Source organism: Dreissena polymorpha, chromosome 4 (assembly GCF_020536995.1).
Source record: "Dreissena polymorpha isolate Duluth1 chromosome 4, UMN_Dpol_1.0, whole genome shotgun sequence".
Classification (NCBI taxonomy): Eukaryota; Metazoa; Mollusca; class Bivalvia; order Myida; family Dreissenidae; genus Dreissena; species Dreissena polymorpha.
In genome coordinates this window covers 49,948,184-49,966,661 of record NC_068358.1, presented here as the reverse complement: position 1 = coordinate 49,966,661, position 18,478 = coordinate 49,948,184, and the positions used below count along the sequence as shown (strand labels likewise).

At 33.9% G+C, this 18,478-nt stretch overlaps 2 protein-coding genes across 8 annotated transcripts in view; both read right to left on the bottom strand.

Annotated features, from left to right (window-relative positions):
- Window positions 1-18,478, bottom strand: part of LOC127877681 (AP-5 complex subunit beta-1-like) — a 67,290-nt gene that overhangs the window by 12,650 nt on the left and 36,162 nt on the right. For all 6 annotated transcript variants that reach the window (XR_008048523.1, XR_008048524.1, XR_008048525.1 and 3 more), the window contains exons 12-14: window positions 11,848-11,937; window positions 11,226-11,361; window positions 10,660-10,795 (exon numbers count right to left, since the gene is read on the bottom strand). Coding sequence is in view for 2 of the 6 variants with exons in the window: in XM_052423794.1 (XP_052279754.1) it covers window positions 10,660-10,795; window positions 11,226-11,361; window positions 11,848-11,937 (362 nt within the window). In the remaining 4 variants the exon portion in view is untranslated. The remainder of the gene's footprint in view (window positions 1-10,659; window positions 10,796-11,225; window positions 11,362-11,847; window positions 11,938-18,478) is intronic.
- LOC127877685 (uncharacterized) lies at window positions 2,050-5,819 on the bottom strand. Of its 2 annotated transcripts, none has more exons than XM_052423802.1 (2): window positions 4,739-5,819; window positions 2,050-4,301 (listed from the first exon to the last, which is right to left on the bottom strand). In XM_052423802.1, exons 1-2 carry the CDS (start codon window positions 5,562-5,564, stop codon window positions 4,111-4,113), a joined length of 1,017 nt encoding a protein of 338 aa, XP_052279762.1. In that variant the 5' UTR covers window positions 5,565-5,819; the 3' UTR covers window positions 2,050-4,110. Both variants share the same exon structure in this region, with proteins under 2 accessions (XP_052279762.1, XP_052279763.1).

The window sequence follows — 18,478 nt, the reverse complement described above, 5'->3', positions numbered from 1 at the left end:
TTTTCATTTAAAAAAAATTCTGATAAAGGGAGACAATTCAAAATGTGCATTGTTAGCCCCCTTGTTTAAAATTAAATCTATTTTTACTCGTGGCAACCTTGATTTCAATTTGAAAAAAGTCTTTTGCGCGACACACCATCCAATGATGGTGAACAAATGTGCCAAATGATTTTAACATCTCACAATGAACGACATAGTTATGGCCCGGACAAGCTCATTTATGGCCATTTTTGACCTTTGAACTCAAAGTGTGACCTTGACCTTGGAGATATGGACGTAATTCTTTCGCGCGACACACCGTCCAATGATGGTGAACAAATGTGCCAAATGATTTTAAAATCTCACAATTAATGACAAAGTTATGGCCCTGACAAGCTTGTTCCGCCCGCCCGCCCGCCAAAAACCTGGTTAAATATATACAGTAGCTACACATACACATACTTTTTACTTACTTACCTTACCCTGAATTATTTCTTGCACACAAGCCTAAAACTGTATTGAGATCGCCTAGAAGAGTACAAATTGTATGCTTAACATCTTATTTGGTTCTATACTGAAATGTGGAATTCTCTATGGAATGATATTTTATTGTGTCCTATTTAAAGAGGGATTTTTATAAGAAATGTCTATTTTATTTATGTACTTACCAAAAATGGTGGTGTTCATGTTATTTTTCTTTTTTCATGATATACTTTGCAGAACCGAACCTCACCTAAACTATTGCTCCCAATAAGTAAACAAACATGTCTTTCTTTAATAGGTGACAGTTTTTTTTGCCTGGAGAGTACAAAATGCAGGAAGGTCAGGCTGCACTAGATGTTTCAAACAATGTTGATCTTGCATCTTGGTGGCTGGTTGATTGTTTTTTTGCAATATATTATTTATAAATTGATTGATTAGGACATTTTTGCAAACATCTGTGCATAATTTTATAAGTGTTTGTTTTCAACTGAAGATTTTAGTAATATACAAATATTGAAAAGGGCTTAGGCCAAGCAATTCTGGAGGTTAATATAAGGTCTCTGGTGTATTCTTTTTTATTTTGAGGAATGTGTCTACAGAAGAGTTAAATAGTGTCAGAGGTTAGTTGTTGTAGAGCTGTGTGATTGAAATGATGTTTAAAAAAACAACATCAGGGATAAACTTAATTGTGACAACAACCTTGAAACTAAAAGCATGCTGATACGTATATTATGAAATATCAATGAACATATTTATTTAACTTCGGATTATTGACTTGCAATAGAAACAACACATGGTTTAAACCTATCAGAAGCACAATTCTTCTATTGAATTTCACTTTACACAAAATATGTTGCGTAATATCATTTATTTAATTTTAAACTCTCATATATATTTATTGTTTACATCAGTAAGTTGATTACATATTGTAGCAACATTTTTGTGTTATTCCATTATGTTTTCAGCGCATGTGCAAGAAATTCTAAGAGCGGGCAGGATGATTACTGAGGCTAATGCTCTTCTCTTCCCGAGCAAATTTGACACTCTACTACAGATCTGCCAGACATGACGTAGGACACATGAAAGTGAAAATCAATGGACTTGATTCTAACTAAGCATTAAGTTAATAATACTGTTATTTATGTGTGACCTTATTATTTTGAGCCATTTGTCTTTTGGAATTTGCATAGCTTTGATTTGCATTTAATTAAAATGATTTCTCATTAAGGTTTAACAATTGTGAATCTATGTCAAGTTATTTACATTGTACTATAACATAGTATATCAGATTTTACAAAAACTAGTGCAAAGAACTATACAATACTATGATTCCGGCAAAGAAAGTCTGTTATACACAAGTTTCATTTAGAATTTTAACATGAAACAGTGTAACATTGTTTGTTTCACCACAAAAAAATAAATAAATCACAATACACAAAATGATAATTAATTTTAAGTTTGTATCATTACGTTTGCATTTAAGTTTACCATAGGGTCATAACATAAAATGTCATAAAAATCATATTAAGATTCTTCTGAAAAATGCATATACATGTACATGTATACATACATGGTCTCCTGTGCAAATATCATTATTTACTTTTATAATTTAGTTGTATTTGCCTTTAATCAATTCATTATATAATACTATTTAGCTTCATATTGGTTGTCCTGATTTCATTTTATTAGGTTATTCATAGTGATTGTATTTCCCTACGAAAATCATATCAGTAATGTGTACTTCAACTGCCTATGTTACATCATTTATGTAAAAAACAAATTTCTGATATTGCTTTTCTTGTTACAATATAAAATTGCAAATGGCACCCCATTTGCAATAATGGTGGTCCAGTTGCTTACTTTAACGTGTGGGAAGTAGATACCCATATGCCATCAATTTAAACAGTGTTCAAACTTAAGTTATTATAATGCTTTATTAATGTTACCAATACTTCATAATGACATATTGTACAATCACAATAAAATACTGGAAAAAAAGAAAAACACCACATAAAAATGACCAAATATACTCTAAATAAACTACTAGCATTCAAATTGTTATTGTAATAAAAATATTGATTTGTCCTTAGGTTGATTCAATACATGATTAAATACATACATATATAGGAATATCAACTAATGTATATGGTCAGGCATAAAACAAAATCTATCATGAGTGATGGAGTGGTTTCTCTCAGCAGAAATATTTTACTAACATTTTCCTAAAATTGGGTTTTAACATCATCAAAATTGTCAACAAAAAAGCCACCGGCTCATCTGGAGAAAGGCTGGATGCATTAAGCATAAAACTTATTTTTGCATGACAGGGCTCATTAATAAGTGGATATAAAATCAGTTGTTCATATTGTTATGAGTTTCCTACATCAAGAGAAGTCATGTAGCAATAAACAAACAATGATTATGTTATTGTTTTACAGACAAATAAACAATAGAATTTTGCAACAAAGAAAACAACACGTAAACAAATATGATAATTTCTATTTGACAATGTTTCCCTTTTCAACTTGGTGGCAGCTCTTCTTTTTGCAGTGGCTTGTCACGTCTCTTCCAAAACCTCTTCAAGAACACAGAGGATATCATTAAGGACAGCAAGCCAAATGTGGCATCCGATATGACCAACACCAATCCGTCAATGTCTGTCTGTATGATAGTCTGGTTCCTCATCACCCTGTACAAGTCCAGCCCCAGCTCTGTTGTCATACAGAGCGTGTAGCACAACATGAGGCAGGTAACATCATAGACCGGCTTCTTCATATACTTCTTGTAGAATTCTTTGTATGTTAGAACCTCCTTAACCATCTCACAATTACCTTCTTCCACATTGATCCTTTCTTCTGTACTTTTGTCCGATATAACTTCAATTGTGCTCTCATTTTTATTATTTGTGAGTCTTTCTGTCTTCCTGCTACTTTGTTCTTGAGGGTTGTCTCTTGGAGAAATTGCAGTAAAACTCGTAATTGGCTGCACATGTTTTTCCTTATCTCCGTTCATTGCAGCCTCACTTGTCTTAGATTCAAAGTCTTGCTTAAAACTCACCGGCTTACTCTCGTTAGCTTTTTTCTCATTAACCTCTTTCGATTCTTCTGCCTTTTCATGCAATTCTAAGCAGTCTTCAGCGCCCATATTTCTAGATATCCTGTCCTGGTCACTTTTATTACACCCAACAAGATCAATAACTTCAGACTTGGGTGAACCTTCATCTTTATGGACACTGACCGAAACTAAAGAATGATCCCCATAAGAGGAGTCACCATGCCCATGTGTCAATTGATCATTTGCACCACCATCATCAATAACTGGTGTCTTCAAAATATTAACAACTGGGTCAATATGAACAGGCTTTCATTTGTTCAACATATCTTTCTTTCTTTAAGATGCCCTTTTCAGAACATGATCTCATGTAAAAATTACACTTTTTTCCTTCTGATGCATTTGCCAGACTCTGAAAATGTAATTCTCTTACATGTTACTGTTTCTTCCATGACTCTTTGTGGCAGGGTCTTCAACTCAATATTATCAATGCCAACAAAGACATCACTGTCATCGTCATCTTCATCATAATTGTTACACTCTGTGTTGCTGCGACATTTCTTACTGCCTGAAGGCAAGCTCAGATTGAAGTATCCTTCACTGCCTGTCTGTAAATAAAGTTTCCTCTTCACTTGAACTCTCATCTGCTATCAACCTCTCTTTCATATCGCCAAATTCTCCGGGCATAAACATCTCTAGTGCTCGAAGTCTGCTTATCTCGGGAGATATTGTTTGTCTGTGGTGGGGTTTTCTTCCTATGTCTGAGTCGCTCTTGAAAGGTCTTCTATCTGCCATAGAGCATGCATAAAATAGTTACTTTGGTGACAGATAAACTTCATTGAATTCAAAATCATATAAATTGTAAGATTTCTCTGAAAATCTTGAACAAAAAACTTATCAACATACTGCAGGAAAAGATCATTAGGAATTAACATCTTAGTGTTAGCATCTTACAGTAAACCTCTCTCATTAAAAAAAATATAATAAAATATTTCTGACAAATTTTTAGTTTTTTAATATGTTATCATTTTATAGATTCTAAAGCAATATGATTGGTTGCTTCTTTTGAACATGAACATAAGAAAGACCTTTAGTTGAAGCTTGTAAACTGGGTAAAATCAATCAATACAAATTTAAATGATAAAAAAGACAAATCAAAATCCCTAGTGCTTAAGCCATGTTCATAGACAATATCCAAACAGGGTTATATAAAACTGATACATACATGACAAATGTTTGTGTCCCAAGAACACTGACTGTCTGATTGATAGACTGTGTCTATTCAGCTCATTGTGATCGTCAGGCATTGTCAGTCCATAATCAGAAAGGTTACCAGAAGACTTTGAGCTTTCTTCTGCATCATTTGTAGCAACTCGTCGACTACGCCTAATGCTACTCCCAGGTAATATTGGTTTGATATTCTGTTCAATTATTTTGTTCTCTTCTACCAATATTTTACCATTTTCATCTGAAGCCTCCATAATAAGCACGTGCACCTTATCACGTTGATTAATGTATTTCAGTTTAAATTCATCTGTATCATCTGGATCAAGAAGAAAATCAGGTGTTGTAACCTTACAGTTTGTGCGTAAATTCTTTCTAGCCAGTTGTCGCACCACAATGCAAATGATGATCATAAGGGTTATGATAACCAACTGCATAGCAATCTCTATCTGCCCAACAAACAATGTCTGGTTGCCAAAAGCACTGCCTTTCCAGCAATAGAATACAAGGGTGTGCTTCGTAACACCAAGCACATCTGGAATGTCATTCAAGAAAATGCTCATGACAAGGAGTGATATGCATATCACATGGATTCTTCCCTTCGTGATATTGCATAAACAACAAAACCTTCCTTTGTGAAGCACGTTCAACAGATTGTCCAGTCCCAGAAAGCAGATTATAAGTCCTGTTGTAGTAGTCAATGACCCTTGAAAAACGTATACATAGTAACAAGAACGGCTGGATTTCCGGAATACCCGATTGTTTGCCACATTGTCGAACAAGTTGATGATATTCAATATGGAGGCAAGGAGCAAAAAAACGACCATCCAAGTATAACACAAGATATGGTTGTCACCAGCCTTCACCTTTCTTCTGCACAGCTGGTGCAGAGACCTGGTAATTACAGCAAATGCTGGCACCACCACTGCTGCTGATAGAATGAATGCATACACAGGAAATCTGCTGTTGGCATTCAGTTGCGATGAATCTGTAATGTAAGTTACAGCAGTGACTTAATGATAATTTAAGTGTTGGACATCTTCGTGGATACCTCAAATGAACACAAACTGGATGGTATTAAGTGTTTAATGCTAAATTATTATCATGGTGGGCCAAAGGAGGATTAGGAATGGTCAAACAAACCACTGTGAAGGCTCTGTAATATGTTGACGTAATTTTGTGAGAGACAAAACCAAACATTCAGATTAATTTGGATTGACAATATAACAGACATGCAGACAGAAATCCCATTATATGTCTTCCAGATCAAGATGCCAAAGGTTTAAAGCATGCATGATTTAACATTTATTACGAATGCTATGAAATTTTGTGTGACAAAATATTTGTATAAAATAGACACAGTGACAATATTGATATCTTGGTTTTGCAAGTTTTTGAATACGCCTAAAACTTATGGATAGCAAAGAAGAGACTTTGTTAATACAAACTTTTTTAGCTTTTGTTAGCTGTACTGTTAATTATTAAGACGTAAGACTTACTTTTGGACTCATAATCCGAATAATCACTGGACAGAGTTGTGACAGGAATATCAATATGAATAAGTCGAGGGTTACTTCCACTGGACTGAGTTGAAATAGAAACATCCGGAAAATGTCCACGCTGACTGTTGTTGTTGGAAAAGCCTGACATTGCTAACACAAAGTTATGATAGTGTTGAACTATATTCCCTACACAGCTCTGTTTAAACAGAACTACTATTTAATGTAACTAAAATATTTCTGATTTGTGCTCTGATATTTTTTACGAATAAGTTTAAAAAGCATCAGATAATTTTAAATAATACCATTAAGTTTATATATATATATTATATAAATGAACAAAAGTCCACAAAATACTGTTCAAAAATCTTATGAAATTGTTTATGTTCTGTCAACATCGTAACTGAACTTTTTGCAAGATTGAAGAGATTCTATTGATGTGAACGTAATACAACTTTCACTAAGCATAGTAACAGCAATCCATGTAAGTTCATGTTGCTGCAATAATGACTGACTGCGTGTGAAAGTGTTGGCTTACAGCAATACCTGTTGACAGCAACATGAAACCTTAGATGATCACATAACATCATCTGTCAACAAGGTATTAATCAGAAGGTGTCTAATAAAACACAAATAGGCAATATTGGTAATATGATTCAACTGAGATTGACGCTAGCAACACTAGTGTTGTGACGAAATAACTGAGCTCAATAACTTGTCCATTCTTAAGTTTGATCTTTCCTGGAAAAACTTGAAAATTATACTAGATTTACAATCATGACTTGAAATTTTATCATTATATCAGAGTTAAAATTCTAAGATAAATGTTGGAGTTAAGGAACTTATTATAAAAATATCACAGGTCCTAAAAAAAAACATGTGTCTTTAAGGCATGGATGTTTCCACATTTCAATATTTCCTTAAAACTCCCCTTATGTTACATACTAGCTGTTTATGGCCAGACTTTCAACCTACAGTAATGTGATTCAGGTTTTACACATGAAATTGCGTGTCCTCGTGGCGTTCATTAACGGTAAGTTGTCTCCTTAAAGCATGATGAATCACATAGTTACAATTAAGACAAGCTGTTTTATGACCAACTTTCACCTTTGACCTCAAAATTTTTGCATGTATTAAAGTTTGTCATTAAATGCTTTATATTGATAAATGTAAACATTGGATCTAAAAAGCTCCAGTTAAAAAACAAGAATAAAAAAAAAAAGGAACCCTCAACTGGGCTCAAACCACTGACCCCTGGTGTCATGGAGTAAAAATCTACCGCCTAGACCACTCGGCCATCCGTGCTCATAAAATGAGGGATGTATTTTATACTTTATATAAGCAATCCTCGTAGTTTCACAAAATATAACGACAACAACAGAACTCTCTAAATTATTCAATTGTTTCGTGTTGCAACGCTTTATAATTGTCAGGTTTTTAAATCGTAAAAGATGCATATAATGGATATTTTAGAGCATGGTTAATGTTCAGTATTTCTGTTTCCCCACAAATATAATAACTAAATTGAAAATTTGCGAATCTGAAACAACTTTTTTTAATTTTGTCAATTTAATAAAACGTGAAAAGGCCCCTTTAAACCCTTAGTGCAGCTTTGACCTTTAAGGTAGGGAGACAAGTGTTACATTCATCTAATTATTAATTGCATTGGGGAAAACTCATTTCAGAATCAATCATTGTATGGAGAAGCAATGTCTGAGACAGGAAATTTCCCACAGTTTAATGACTTTTATAAGTGAACTTGACTTTTGAGGTAGGCAGACAAATGTCACAATCGACACGTCTTATGATGGCTGATATTTGCCAATATATATTTGAAAATCAAGTGAAATATGGCAAATTCATGGCTAGGACAAAAAACTATCCACAGATAAATAGACAGACTTGTTGACAATCATATGGCCCCTTCTTGGTCAAACATATTGTAAGCTGATATACGAAAAACCTAGCTATTCAAAGGACAATAACTAATGTAATATTAGAACAAGAGCACCGCATAACGGGTGCCACGCTCGGCTGCAAAAGCTTGTCAGAATTTTTTATTTTTTTTAGAGGTCACAGTTACCTTGACCTTTGACCTAGTGACCCAAAATAGGTGTGGCTTGTAGAACTCATCAAGGTGCATCTACATATGAAGTTTCAAAGTTGTAGGTGGAAGCACTTTGATTTTAGAGCCAATGTAAAGGTTTTAGCACGACGCCGGCGGACGGCGAGCAGGCTATGACAATACCGCGGATTTTCTCCGAAAACAGCCTCCCTAATAAAATAACTTTCTGTATTATTTTATTTCATGAAATATAAAATCAATGTATTAGTCTTTACTTTATATGATAAATACAACAACACATATGCGATCTATTCATAAAACATGATGCCAGAGCTGTATTTTCCTAATCTCATCAATGAAGTCACTAATTAAGGATTTGTCACAGAATTCCTCTTTTGTATGTGGAAATAAATATAAGATAATGAATACAAATCCTCTGTAGGATAATGCCTACATTACTATTTGAAATAGAACTCTTTATATTTGTATGTGTTTTCAAATATTAATAATTTTGCATATTTCTCTGCAATTTAAGATGAAACAGTGAAACTGTTTTGTTTAACAATTTAAAAAACATATTTTTGTTCTTATAAAGCTGGCATGCCCACAACTTTAACCTGTGTACACTATCCTATACCCAGTATCAAATTTTCTACAGAATAACTGACCAAGTAGCAATTTTAGCACCACTTCTCTGTCCTGTACTACTTTGTCAGATATTTCAGAGATATTTTGAGTTTATTAATGTATCAATCAATAGCACCAATGATGAAAGTGGCTGAATGTCTCTCTCACAGTTTGTTAATGATATCAATACAATGGGGCAGTCTAATTAGCTAACAATTTCTAAACCTTAAACAATAGCACCGCATAACTGGTGCCAATGCTCAGCTGCAGGTGCAGTTTTGAATAAATGAAAGCTTGTCAGAATGTTTTTTTTTATTAGAGGTCACAGTGACTTTGACACCGAAAAATAGGTGTGGCGTGTAGAACTCATCAAGGTGCAGCTACATATGAAGTTTAAAAGTTGTAGGTGGAAGCACTTTTATTTTAGAGCCAATGTTCAAAAGATTAACAAAATGTTAAGGTTTTAGCACGACGCGGATGGGAGACGACACGACACGACGAGCTGGCTATGACAAAACCTTGGGTTTTCTCCTAAAACAGCCGAGCTTAAAATAATGGTTCAGTGTTCACTAGAAATTACAAATACTGAAAATCTAAAGCACATTTCTGTATTAAGCGAAATTTTCGTAATAGAATTATATTTTGGACTAAATTTTTACTCAATTCTGAAATAAAAGTGGCTGAAACATCAAACCTCAAACTTAAATATGGAAAATGGTCAATGTTTCCGGAGAAGTAGAGTTGCAGCGCATTATTAACAATATTATTAGAGTAGTAATTGTGTCGCCTGATTAAAAATATTAACAATATTACCAGACTTAAAGAGTTCAGACCCGGATTTAAAACATAACCAGACAAGAAACCGTCAGAGACGGGTGATGCTCCCAAAAGTTTTTTTTGGTCACAATGTTGCACAATATATTCAGATAAAAGGAAACGTCTTAAGGGCACAGTAGTTAGGGGGACAAGAATTTTTTTATACAAAATTTCAAAGGGCCAAAACTCTGTGAAAAATCATCCAACCAGAACCTTCTGATAATATGCACATCTCCTCTTGGTAGTGAAGCTTCCCATAAAGTTCATTGAATTCCGGTCATTAGTTGCTGAGAAATAGCCCGGACAAGAATTGCACTACAATGTTCAGTTAATGGAAAATTTCAAAGGGCCATAACTCTGTAAAAAAAATCATCCAACCAGAACCCACTGATAATATGCACATCTCCTCTTGGTAGTGAAGCTTCCCATAAAGTTTCATTGAATTCCGGTCATTAGTTGCTGAGAAATAGCCCGGACAAGAATTGCACTATATGTACAGTTAACGGAAAATTTCAAAGGGCCATAACTCTGTAGCCCGGAAAAGAATTGAACTATATGTACAGTTAATGGAAAATTTCAAAGGGCCATAACCCTGTGAAAAATCATCCTACCAGAACCCGCTGATAATACACACATCTCCTCTTGGTAGTGAAGCTTCCCATAAAGTTTCATTGAATTCCGGTCTTTAGTTGCTGAAAAATAGCCCGGACAAAACTTGAGCACGGACGGACGCACACACGGACGGACAGACAAAGCGGCGACTATATACTCCCCAAAATTTTTTTGTGGGAGCATAAAAAGTAGAGCTGTAACCACATACATGTATTAGCAATATTACCAGAGAAGAAGAATTGCTGATCCTGATTCAGAATAGTACCAGATTATAAGAGTTGAAGCCCTGATTTACAATATTACCAGAGTAGTAGAGTTGTGTCCCCTGATTGATGATCACATTCCTGCAGATATCCAGGATGTTGTGTCCGAGTTGCCAGCTGCTGTCATCAATTTCCTGGGCATTGTCAGACAGGTAGTTCAAAAACTTCAGGGTACTCTGAGTTATTATAAAATCATTAATATGGAATGAAGTGGCAATATTAACAAAGTTCCCTCAATAACATTATAAAAGGAAATTGCATATACATGTATACATTGGTTTATGCGGTTATGTGCTTTTGTTTAGCACTACAACAAATGATTTGTCAAATAATTTGTAAGTGAAAAGCATATACTGGTAAATTAAATCTTAAACAGTACACTTAAAGTTTATGTACATTAAATGGTCACTGTGTGACAAATTTCTTGAATAAAAAAATGCCTACCATGCGATGGATTCGTCTTGCAACTTACAATTTTAGTAAGTTCTTACTAGATTATGAATAAGATCTGCAAAAACTTAGAATTTTGCCAGAAGTTTCTGATACAAACTGATAATACAGGTAAAATGTCCAAGCAAAACAAAAAAAAATGTATTGTATACATACAGACTGGTTAATTTTCGGCTGTGAAGCCACTTTCTTCATGATCTGCAGGTAGTATGGAAAGCTGGTGTAGATCTGATCGCCAGTGGCCATGATGACTTGCTGATGTAACAAGGACAGGGTCTCCACAAATATGTCACTGAAAAACAGTCGGGTTTCTTTTAAACGTTGTGGATTTTTAAGTTGTATGTATCAAATGTTAATTATACTTATAAATGTATTAGATATAGATTATTTACAACAGTTTTTTAAATAAAAAATAAACAACACTGGTGACCTAGGATTTTTATTTCATCTTTATATAAGCAAGAGATGGATTTAGAAAACAACACAAAATTATTGAGTTCTATGTGTAGCAAAAAAATATTAAAACTGCCATGTATGTCATTAAGATTCATCTTTATTTAGTTAAAAATAAAGTGAAATCAAGACCTCAAGCAATCTCATTCGGAGTATCCTGTCATTTTATTGTATCATTATTACTGTATCGCATCTCTATCAATGTTTATTGCTTCTACATATTAAACTTAACACATTATTCTTGTTTCAGTTAACAATAATGCGATGTGAGTCTGTAATCTTAGCCATACAACATTTTTGTAACACGTATGTGTGAACACCTTACCTGTTGATGTTCAAACCGTGAATGCTGTCAACGAAGTCTATCGAGTGTGGAATGAAGTGGGCAAACTCAGATATCAGTCCTCTCACAAACCTGAAGCAGAATAGGGTGATAACTGGTACAATATTCAACAAGCAAATTCGTTGAATTGATATCCCCCGCAAATATGCTTCTGGACACAAAAGTGTTATATTTGACACACAAAAAGGATTTTTTCCAGATACAAAGGGCCATAACTCCGTTATTAACAGAGGGTGTATAATGCCATTAGGCGTGCATCATCCTCTTATCCATGTATATACTCATACCAAGTTTCAATGAAATCTGCCAAATCACTTCCAAGATATGACTCCGGACACAAAAAAGCATTTTATCAAGATACAAAGGGCCATGACTCTATTATTAACAGATGGTGAACAATTCCATTTGGCCTGCATCATCCTCTTTTATCCATATATATACTCATACCAAGTTGCAATGAAATCTGCCAAAGCACTTCCAAGATATGGCTCCGGACACAAAAGTGCCGGACAGACAGAAGGATGGACGGACGGACGTACAGATGGATGGACAACGCCAAAACAATATCCCTCTGCCTATGATGGGGGATAACAAGAGCACTGCATAACGAGTGCCAAGCTCGGCTGCGAAAGCTTGTCAGAATTTTTTTATTTTTTTAGAGGTCACAGTGACCTTGACCTTTGATCTTGTGACCCAAAAATGGGTGTGGCGTGTAGAACTCATCAAGGTGCATCTACATATGAAGTTTCAAAGTTGAAGGTGGAAGCACTTTGATCTTAGAGCCAATGTTAAGGATTTAGCACGACGCCGACGGACATGACAACACGACACGACTGGCGATGACAATAGCTCGGGTTTTCTCCGAAAACAACCTCGCTAATAAATTGACCTGCTTAACGCGAAAATGGGTCTTATGCACTGTTGTGCAGACTGGTTTGGAGCTGCACTGGCTGCATATAGCATAGGACCCTTTTTCACATGATGCAGGTCGATTATGACAAAAAAAAACATACACAGTTGCATGAAAACCATACATTGTTTATTTAATAAATGTCTTTTCATTTAAATATAAAGAAGTGAAACTCCAGCTGCTGGAGCAGTATTGCATTCTCATTATATACAATAAGTTGGTCCTTTATTTAAGGCAAGTGATCAATTGCAAAAACAGTACATAACAGCACAATACAAAATAACATAAACACATATAAGAATAAACCTGGGGTCACCGCCTTGGAACGGTCAATGCAAAGAATTGGGGGTTTAAACCGGTTTAAGAGCGCTCAACCTCACACTTTGCCCAGCAATATTCACGATACATATGATATAAGCATAAATAAAATTTAACCTCATAGCATTGCAACTAAAATTAAATAATAATAAAAGAGAATAAAAACACATTCAATTTAAACCATTAAACTACTTAATGGTAGGAAAGAGACCAGAGCAACAGAGTTACAACTTTTTGACGAAAGATGAAATGAAATTACGAACGATTGTCAACTGTATCCGTTCTTTTTAGAAAAAGATTTAAGAATATAGCATCATAATGTTAATATTTCAGATCATCATCACGCAAATACAGGAAGAAGCAGCAAATATGCTTGTAAAAGATTCATATAACATAGCTTGGTTGTTTATGTGACTGCTAAAAAATAAAAAATAAATCGAAAAACAAGAAACGCCAGTCAGAGAGAAAATATTAATAAAATTTAATGCTTTAAACCCGATGACCTATGCATGTAGACTAAAACAGTGACAGTGTGTCGCATGAAGCAATATAGAAGCGACGACGTCAAAAAAATCAAAGTAGCCAAGAACAGTGAAAGTGTATCGTATGACGCAATTGAGAAGCGATGACACGATGACTTGAAACAAATCCAGGGGCAATACTGTAAAATAAAAATATTAAAGGGGATTACTGTAAAATCGAATTACCAATAAAACCAGCTCACCGGCAGGTGATTGAATATTTAAGAATCAAAACATAAACAATAATATAAGTGAAACTGATGTATGCTCCCCGATGATGTGCTTTGTCAATCTATGTGTTAATAACCACCTAAAAAAATCTATTATTTGCTTTGGTGACCTTGACCTTGACCCCAGTGACCTAAAACCACATCAAAAGGTAGAGGTCCATGCAAGGTACCTACATGCCAAATATGAAAGAGATCGGTAAGGAATAAAACTTGCTATGAGAAACTGTAACAAAAGTGTCAAAGGACACAATTTTTTAGAAAATGGTTGAGATCAGACAATGAAAAACCTGCCAAAATGCAGGATTCCAGAAAACAAATGATTACAATAAGATTTCCAACATTTAAAGCGAGATTATACGATTTTTTATATGTGTTTAATTGTAATAAATTGATAAAATATGTAACCATAACACAAAATAGGCAAGAAAAATTATACATTGAAGACGAATTTCATTAAATGCAGCAAAGACAAATTAGTGCCCCGAGCTGATTATGACGAAGATATTTTGTACATATTTTCCTACAATAACCGTAGCATTCGTCTTTTTAGATAGTGTTTGTGTGTCGAATGAATAGATATTGTTGCAAGAATTTAAATGAACCGTTAGACTAAATTTAGATTCACATTGCACATGCATGATTTACATGCTGGCGAATTCGACCTTTTTCGATTTCTAAATTAAATATCTGGCTTATTTCGCATTTTTCCGCACATGTTCTTCTTAACTTATATTTTAATTTACATTAAAATATATGTTTAATATTTTTTTTACACATTATATATTAATTAATGAATATTTGGCGAAATCGTATAATCTCGCTTTAACACAAAATGCCAGTTTATAGGTATGGTTTACATTTACTTGTAATAGATGCAATAATATAAACATGAGCACCGCATAACAGGTGCCACGCTCGGCTGCAAAAGCTTGTCAGATTTCTTTTTTTGGGGGGGGGGGGCACAGTGACCTTGACCTTTGACCTAGTGACCCAAAAATGGGTGTGGCATGTAGAACTCATCAAGGTGCATCTACATATGAAGTTTCAAAGTTGTAGGTAGAAGCACTTTGATGTTAGAGCCAATGTTAAGGTTTTAGCATGACGCCAGCGGACGGCGGACGACAATCAGGCTATGACAATAGCTCGGGTTTTCTCTGAAAACAGCATCGCTGAAAACTATTTGTGCACATTATAAAAATTGACGACAATATGATTAAACTGTTCGAGTAAGAGAGCGGGCAATGTTGATGAGTCTAATTCAGATAATTCAAAGGCAATGAAGCAAAATGCTCCAAGGGACATAGCTGTTTATCAAATTTGGTCAAGATTACATTCCCATAAACATTTAAACAATTAATGTTTGATGATGAAACAATAAAAAATCTTTCAGTAAAAGAACAGACAAATTTCATTGTTTAAATTTTTTATGATTCAAGGGCCATAGGTAATAAATGCTTCAAGTGATCTGGCTGGTTAGAGTAAACAATTTATTACCACAAACAAAGTCACCCATTGTTATAAAAATAAGTTTCTATCTCTTTTTGTGAGAAAGTGGACATGATCATTCATTTGGCCACTACACTTTTCATTAAAAGGCCCAAATTCGGATGTGCTTCCAAAGAACTGTCTGGTTAGTAAAAAAATATAAGCTCGAAATAAATTCACCTACCATTATTACTCAAGATAATGTAAGCCACTTTTTCTACAAGAAATAATTATACATGTATTTAGTAACTCTAAACTTTTTGACATACTGGTTTATGACCATAATTCATTACTCTTTACTTTACAGTGCCTTTTAAACAGTTTTCCTTCCCTGTTTTTGCTTATCTGGTGTCACTTTGGTCATGTGTTTTTATGACCATATTACATGTATCAAAAATATGGCCGATAAATACTTGAGGGCTATGGACCATATAATTTGCATTATTGGGCAAATAACCATGTATACCTATAATAATCAATGGTTCCACCTCAAAAATATAACACTCCTAAACATAATACAGCATTTTGTGAGTTTAACAAACAATTGAATATTTTATACAAGGACTGATGAACAAACAAACAATTCAATGTCATATTTTGCTGATTTTTATTTTATTTCATTAATAACAGGTTCATACTAGAGTATCTGTAAATCAAATGCTTATCTTTGAACCCGTTAATCACATTACAGCATGAGTTTAACTTTCTTTAAAAAACATAAAACATGTGAAGTTATGTTAAATATAGAGTTAACATATATAAAAGTAATTTATACTATATGGCAGTGTCAATGCAATATTTTTAGAGTGTATCTAAATTTTCTAACATCTAAATTTTTGCCTCTAAATGTTTGGACACCTGTATATTTACATATTTTTTATATTCTCGCCAAGAATCACTAATTATTCACATTTGCGGTTGCAGCCCAGTGTGGTCTTTACAAAAGACCCTTGACAGTCATTATTTACTCCTTTAGAAAGGGAAATATATGCTGAGATATTTTATGGGATATTTTATGACAAGTCGTCTCTATTGACGCGATACATGGTCGAACACCATCTCATCAAATACCATATTAATATACATACGTTACTGTCCCTAGATCAAATAACAGTTGTTCAAATAAGGTTAAAACCCAAAAGAAGTGTCCTTAAGGGTGACAGGTGACTAAAAGCTGTGGGATCCGACAGCCAGAGTGCAGAAATATCCTTTTACGTATCCTTTTAGTTAATGAAATACAGTGTCTTTATGTTGCCAAATATTTGTAATAATATCATTATAATTACTGTCTTAACCCTAGTTATATCAATTTATTACATTATCATATTTTACTTTTACTGTGTTTTAATAGTGTAGCCAGTATTGTTTTATTGCTTAAGTTTCTTACAGCATTATTATTTATATCACACATATTTAGATCATTAATCCTTTAATTAATGCTGCATAATATTATCAATACCTCTTATTTTTTTATCAATTTTATGTACATATATATGTTTTGTACAACGCCATTGAATATAATTATATAAATAGGCGTTTCATCAAATTAGCAAGTTTCAAGTTTCAAGTAGATCCCGACTAACTTCTTAATGAGATGCTGTCAGTAGAAAAGTCAAACTTTAGTTGTATAGATACCAGTTTTACAATCCGTTACCTTTGAAATATTGTTCTCGTAAATGAATTCAATCGTCCGTGGTAGTAAAACAATTTTTTGTGTGGTGAAGATTGCATGTCGTGAGCATCATGATACGTACGTGATGCGCTCATTTGCCTGAGATATTTTACTACATTGAAGGCCATATTCAACATATTATGGGCGTTTATTGTTTCTGGGTAACACATCACAAAATTGGATAGTTAAAGTTGACCAAATGTTTCTTTATTAGGAAGAGAAAATACAAGTAATTGGTCCTGTAATTTTCAGATGATACAAACGTTATCTCTCATTTATCAAACCAGGTATATTGATAGAAATGCATTTTGTCTCTAAAAAGATAGCACCTATACATATAAACCATAAATTACAGTTTGTATTTTTTGGACTAGAATGACTTTATTTGCCGTTATAAGTACAGAAAAATACAAACGATATGATACATACATTATGGTTTAACAGAATCATGTAAATAGATTTAAGAAGATACACTTGAAACCTCACATTTATGACAATACATTTGCTACATCATCATATGTAACCAATTTTCGGCCATATTGATGTATCTCATAAATACAAGGCCATAACATCTTTTGTTGATCTATTTTATCAATGCAAAAACATCTTTTAATTTGGTATTTGAACTTGACATTTTTGTGAAAATATTATTCATTGATATTATGAAGTGGTTCTTTTCTTAATTGATATAAACCATTAGCATGCTTTAACAGTTTACAGCAGACAATTTTGGAAGGGTTAAGACAAAAGACACATGTTTTTAGGAATACAGCTCTTAAGTTATAATCTTGAATTTTCAGAAGCCACTATATTGACAGCAATTAACTAGTTGTATAGGGGCTATGTGGACAGATTTATATAACAAGAAGGCCAAGATGGCCCTAGATCGCTAACCTTTTTTAACATGGCCTTGTTCATTGCTTAGTTGAAAATTCAGTACTCTAGAGCATATTAGATTGGTTCTCTTCTGTTTACTTTTGCAGTGTGAGCATATGATTAATTCTGAATGAGTACTGTCTATTTGCATGTTTTTTTTGCATGCAAACATTTGCAATTAATGCTAGTTCTATACGTGTTTAAAAGGCTTTTTTAGGATTTGAACCTCCTGACCAAAATTTTGACCCCACATGACCCAATTTCAAACTTTGCATAGATATCATCAAGAAAAAACATCCTGGTCAAGTATCATCATTATTGGACCAAAACTATGGCCTCTAGTGTGTTTACAACGTATCATTGGGACAAATCTTCTAACCAAGTTTCATGAAGATTGGACAAGAAATGTGCCCTTTAGAGTGTTAACAAGGTTTCTCTATAGCCAAATAAGGAAAACTGCCGCGCCCACTGGCAGCCATGTTTTTCAACGGACCGGAACCACTTTTGAAATCAACCAAGATATCATTGAGACAAACATTTTGACAAAGTTACATGAAGATTGGGCATAAAATGTGACTTCTAGTGTTTATAAGGTTTTTCT

Excerpts from the sequence above, each read along its gene's own strand:
- LOC127877685 (XM_052423802.1), bottom strand. The coding sequence starts at position 5,564 with ATGGTCGTTTTTTTGCTCCTTGCCTCCATATTGAATATCATCAACTTG. Across the intron at positions 4,302-4,738 it reads GGGACACAAACATTTGTCAT|ATAGAAGACCTTTCAAGAGC; the intron begins GTATGTATCAGT and ends GCTCTATGGCAG.